Below are 6,314 nucleotides of genomic sequence, written 5' to 3'. Positions count from 1 at the left end.
GGTTTAACATTACAAATTGGTTTTTATTTTTATGTTCTCATGACATGTAAACTTAATTATTTTAAATATAATTGATTCAAGTGTTATTTTGAAATGATTAAATTTGTACATTTAATTATTTTAAATGTAATGGGTTCAACTGTTATTTTTCAGCATGTTTTAATGATGTCTACAATGTGAATTTGATGTCAACAAATCACAAGTACATAAATTCATGATTTGACATTCCAATGGTGCACCCCTATTACAGATTGATGAATGAAGGCAATATGACCATGTATTCAAATCTATATGTCCACCTTAACCATGGTCATTCTCGTTTGATGCAAAGCTCAAAAGAGTGGATTTGGTGTCATTCTCGTTTGATGCAAAGCTCAAAAGAGTGGATTTGGTGTCACAGAGTTAACAGATATAAATATATTTGTGATAATTATGATTAGCATATTCAGATTAAAAATAGAAATTGATGAAAAATAGTATACATATATTTTTTGTTTGCAGTTTTAATTGGCAAAATTCCAATGCAAAATAACATTAAAACTTTTCCATTTAAATAATAATGTTATCCACTTCCCACCATTTATGTTATTATTGGCTACTCTTTAACTATTATAAACCTAATATATTATAAACATAAATGATGTATTGTAAATTTCTAAATAATAGACCACATTGTTTACGCCTTTCAAAATTCAACCGTTTGAAGTAAACTAAGCCGGAAAGAACCTAGCTATCCGACCTTATTAGTCCCTGCCATCTGGCAATGGCCAGGGACTATAGGAATCGGAATTGTCGTTTTTAGCATTAAATTGAGCTGCTTATCATCCCGAATAAGTAGCTACTATGACGAATAACCAAACTTTTGAACAACAATCCATTTGCAATCCATTTGATCGTCTTATTTAGCCTCTTCCCGAGGCGGGGAGGCTAAAACATACGGTTATATCATATTTGCGCTTCACATTTAGAAATTTAAAAATTTAACTTGCAAGTAATGCTAGCATTAAATCAAAAAATCAAATGTCAATCATGTATATTTCTTTAGTATATACTGAGAACAAGCATCTCGCTGTCTCTGCATGTACAGCTGCCACGGCTTCGTGGACAACTGCTATGGCTTCGACAACTGCTATGGCTTTTTCCAAGTGTCTTGATCCATTGAAGTTATGACCTTCAGAAAACTGGATAAATTCATTCTAAAAACCTCCGCGAAGCATGCAATTGCGGTGGTGGGGGAAACGGAGGAGTGGCAGAAATGGAGAGAGCGCTGGTTCCTATACCAGGTTTGGAGAATGAAGTTGTGCGGCTCCTTTCACCTGCATCTGCACCTGCACCACAGAAGACAAGGTATAAAACTTATCGGTGTCGTTGAATTTTACCAGGTTCATAGAATTAACTTTTCCGCATAGAAAATATGGGATGATGACATTTATTTCTAGGATTATCCTCCCTTCTGTACTCTATTTACAATAATGGCTTCACCCACAACAATATTTACTCTGTAAGTCTGCAGTCTTAGGGTACAGTTCTACTTTTAAGTGCAAACAGTAATCCTCTGTTACTTAACCAGATAAATTGTATTTCCTCACATGCCTAATAAGTCTATATTCATGATTTAAAAGGATAACGAATTTCCCATAATCTGATTTTCACTCAATAACTTAATAATCAATTAATAAATTCAACTATTAAATTCAACTATTCAGAATATCATATTCTCTATATCTTTTGTAGTACAAGAAGTTTCTACAATTTATTCCTCTGTAGTATTCTAATGGAAGAGTTCAACTAGAAAAGTCTAGATAAGCCAAACTGTAGTGACATAACAGATCGATTATAGTTCATATCTCCAGCCGTAAGTATATTCATCCAAAGCACTAGATTATGACCTTAACATACACAATTCCCATACGAACAAATCGTTAGTGCTATGACGACTTCTCTTTCTTATTAATCTCAGGCCAACATACGAGGCATTATCGCATCAGAACTCTAGTTTATTATCACATCAGAACTCTAGTTTATTGTAATAATGGAATTCTATACTTCCTCACTCTATATTTTTCCTTCTTATATCCAGATAAGAGCATTTCGGTAATAATATTATTCTGACATATGATGCTCATCATGTATTTCCTTAATCTCAATTAACTGTATCCCTTCCATGAAATGCATTATCCTAATGAATTTTGCTTTCAACCACATATTATTTTGCACATATTAAAAAAAAGAATATTAGGAGAAAACTCTACCTTTTCCACCTTTCTCTTCGAATTGGATTTGGAATTGCACCTTCTTGTTTTCATCTGTAATCGCTCGTCAATGTTAAGGTGGCCTTCAGCAACTGTGTGTAGGGCTTCAGCATACACTCATCTCTTCTGCCCCATCGAAGCTCAGCAGACTTCACGAAAGTGCACCAGACCTTTGGGGAACACAAACACGTCTCCGTTCTCAAGCGTTTTGCTGAACAATTTATGGGCGCGTTTTGCTGAACAATTTATGGGCAGTGGTGATAAAGCCGACTGAGAGAGTACCCTCCATGACGACCAAGATTTCTGTGGCCCGCGGATGAGTGTGAGGGGGATTAAGGCAGAGAGGAGCAGCGAAATCAATCCGAGCCATGGAGATTCCCAAGGTGTTTAAGCCTGGTATCTGCATTACATTGGCTGGAGTGACGTTGGATCCCATCATGTTACCTGTATCCTCTGCAATATCTAGGCCCCTAAACATGAAGTCATCTGCAGTAACCATGCTTGCATCCGTACACGGGAACCCGTTCACATTAACTGCAATTACAGTCAAATAAACGTATATATATATATATATATATATATATATATATATATATATATATATATATGATCAGATTCACATCTCATGAAACGAATCGAAACCCTCCATCATGAGCTTGAGCTCATCCAAGCACCAACTCGATTGGGCATGAAAGAAAATAGCATCAACTTTAAACAGACAACATTCACTAATCTCAACAACCGAAACTGTGCTATCAGAGCAAGAGTCCAGTTAAACAGAATCACTTGGATGTATATCGAGAACATTACCGTCACCTGACTGTTGTTGACTGTTCAGATCATGCACGAAGGACGAACTGGAAGGACTCAATTCAGCAGCTGTAAGCCATTTCCTCTGAACTGAGCTATTCGACCACAATAACACGTATTTGCGATTACTCTGGCCTAGTGGTAAATGCATGCAAAAGGCAATATTTGTGTGTTGGAGCAATTGAATCTTGACGCGCGCTTGCCTCGATGCCCGTAACGCTTTGGTATCATAGGTTTAAAAAAAAATGACTTATGGTCTTCCCTCTTAGCTTAAAAAATAAGACCTTTAATAATCTTTCGATCAACTTGAACTTCTGACTAGCGAGTTTTATGGTTTGATCGTCTATATTGATATGTACGACCTATGATTTAAAATTGAATTTATAATTCTATTATTAAGTCCCTAATCATTTGATGTAAAATTGAATTTATAATTCTATTATTAAGTCCCTAATCATTTGATGTAATTCTTTTGTCTCATTGTTAACTATATTTCATTTCTATAAAAATTGTAAATTGTGTATACATATATCCTCTTTTAGGGGGTCTACATACCTCATATCAAACATGGGTATCTTGTATCTGTGTCATGTAACTTGGGAATAAACAATTCAATTTTTGTAATAACACCTCTCCATTAGAACAAAAGGAAAGATGAAATGGCCCACCTTCTCACAAACAATAGTGCCGCGTGGAACAAAGATCACACTATATTCTCTTTGAAGATTTTGCTTAGTATCGTGCTGAATATGTGACGAAATCATCTTCATAAAATTAACTTGAGGCCGAACAAGGTACATTATACTTTTACAATCATTCTGAATAGGATCAGCCGAAAGATGGCGCAAGTTTTCCACCCCATGCTCCTGCATTCCACAAACACATAGCTATAAGATAGTGCCCAACAGCAAGTTTAAGCTAAGCTTAATTGCAAAAGATAAGTTCTAGGTCATGCAGTTCTTTTAAGAAAATCCATAAACCAGTCAAACTTCTTACAATTCATAGAACTTTTGCAATAAGACTTTCAATGAGGTTAAAGCAAAGCACAGCAAGTTATCAGTTAAGAGACACTTTCAATCTCATAGGACATTATATGGCAAATTCAAAAGGGTGACCAGCATGAGTGAAACCTGATTGGGAGAACAAAACTAAACAAGGCTGTTGATGCCAACAATCACCTCAATCATCGTGATTGTAGTTCATGGTAACTGTGACCAGCAACAACCACCTTGTTGACTCCTATAAAAGAGAGTGGATACAGCAATCACCTCAATCATTTCTTCTACTCACATTTGCTCCACTTATTGGTCAAGGGCCAAGGCATATGACTGGTGCAACAAAAGCATGCTCGTGCTATGGAAAACTGCAAGAGCTATAAGAACTTCTCTCTAGAGGATATTTGTTTTGCGTATATCTTTTGTCTCAGCTTGAGGAGTGTTACTGTCATGAATAATGATGCACACAATCTCCTTGGCCTATTGTAAAATTTTGCACAAGCACCATTAGTAAGCAGGACCAATGCTTAATTGAATTGCTCTTCTTCAGAGTCAATACAAACCATCACAAATGACTTGGCAATGTCACTATCACTGAGACTTTCATAATGTGGTCACAATATCAATCTGAACACACTCCTGAATGATAAGGTGGAGAAAATAGAAACTAATGACTTCTTCACACCACCTTACTTCCGTGGGATACCAGGAATGTTAATATTACTTACAATAACAAAGAGATAAAAGAAACAACACTGTGTACACCCAACAGGATATCTTATAGTGCAACTGCAAAACCCATTATATCTACCCAAAAACACTTAATCCCTCTCATGTTTCAATTTGTCATTTACCTCTTATGAGGAGAAAAAAAGGAGTTTACTGAGCTGATTTTTTTGTGGGGAACTGTTAATGGTGGCCAGCAAAAGCTATTCCCAAGCAGAACTCATTAGTTTACAGCTTCAGCATTCAGAATTACAGCTATCTCAATGTCCATTTTCATATTTCGGACTTCCACTTTAGTCCTTATCATTCCAATTTCGGGGGCAGCTTACTACAAATGTAATTTGATTCATCTAATTTATGGAATTGAAAAATTACATGTTATTGATAACTTTTGGGTCTTCGATGAATTTGGATTTACTAAATTATCTCTTATTTGCACAGGTCGCAGAGTGCAGGGGGGCCCGAACCCCCCCGCCCCCCATTCCTAGTGCTGTTGCCTATTCCTTTTCTCGTTTCTAGTAACGTGAGTCTTTGGTTTACAGATAGACTGGTTTGTCTGAATAGCAGCAGAATGAAAAGAAGACAACACTGACAATATCCCTCCTTACCTTCAAAAGAGATGTTTGAGCAATCAGCGCTAGCGGCCCGCTAAGTTTCGGGTCCAGAAAAAGCATCTTCCTACCACGAATCTGCACTCGCGACAATTAAAAGAGCAATGTGAAAGAGATTTACATTATAATGCGTATATCCTATTTGCAATGCTGGAAGTGGATATCTATGACTGATGATGTACACCATTACTGAAAAGATTCGGACGCCAGCAATTCGAATCGAACGCTAAGTCAAATCGTAAAAAGCAATTTTACTCACTGTTGTCAGAATGTGCACGAGTTCCTTCTGAGATTTCTCCCTGGATACGCGAATCCAACAATTTAACACTCTGAATATTTTAAATGGAGGGGCAAAGTATTGACAAAGTTCATGCAATTTGGCAATAGTACTTACCTCAGGGATGATAGATTTATCGGGGCATTGTCCAGGCTAGGGCTGCGGCCTTCTGCTTCTTATTTGGACGACTCCTAGGTCAGCGACAGTGGCAACGGTTGGGGTTTCTCATAGTGGCATTAACTACCCCGTTCTTCTAGCTCCGGCATGTTGGGATTCTGCACAACTGACAGGTTTAAAAACGCTCAGCGAACTCTCCTTACGCTGTTTTTGGGCCAAATGAGCTCGGTTACTGCGACTTCTTCCTCGGACCAAACATCAACCAGCTTATCGCTTGGCTTCAATGCAGCAAAACTAGAGAAAATGACTCAGGGTAAAACAAAGTGGTTGCGGTAAAATTAGAGGTGAAAGTTTAAAGCCATATTGCAACAAACCAAATTTGAGTTTATGATATCAAAACATAAGAAAATATATTTGCAAGTCAACCAAAAATTCTTATTGCTATTTATCCTTTACCACGGGTTGCCGAGTAACACAGGGTTCCCGAGTAACACACATAAACTGAGCAAGCACTCCCAATATTTGC

General features: G+C 37.1%; 1 protein-coding gene across 1 annotated transcript; it reads right to left on the bottom strand.

The window, feature by feature from the left end:
• Nucleotides 1–1,016: 1,016 nt before the first annotated feature.
• On the bottom strand, nucleotides 1,017–5,823 carry LOC149192986 (vacuolar protein-sorting-associated protein 33 homolog). Its single transcript, XM_089407172.1, has 6 exons — nucleotides 5,789–5,823; nucleotides 5,654–5,693; nucleotides 5,392–5,472; nucleotides 3,731–3,928; nucleotides 1,281–1,328; nucleotides 1,017–1,181 (listed from the first exon to the last, which is right to left on the bottom strand). Exons 3-6 carry the CDS (start codon nucleotides 5,455–5,457, stop codon nucleotides 1,017–1,019), a joined length of 477 nt encoding a protein of 158 aa, XP_089263298.1. The 5' UTR covers nucleotides 5,458–5,472; nucleotides 5,654–5,693; nucleotides 5,789–5,823.
• Nucleotides 5,824–6,314: the final 491 nt, after the last annotated feature.

The sequence above is a fragment of the Pinus tabuliformis genome, chromosome 2_2 (genome assembly GCF_031772625.1).
Source record: "Pinus tabuliformis cultivar Carrire ecotype Pingquan chromosome 2_2, CPIR1, whole genome shotgun sequence".
Classification (NCBI taxonomy): domain Eukaryota; kingdom Viridiplantae; phylum Streptophyta; class Pinopsida; order Pinales; family Pinaceae; genus Pinus; species Pinus tabuliformis.
The sequence above is the reverse complement of the archived record's forward strand: the minus strand, read 5'-3'. Positions and strand labels throughout refer to the sequence as shown.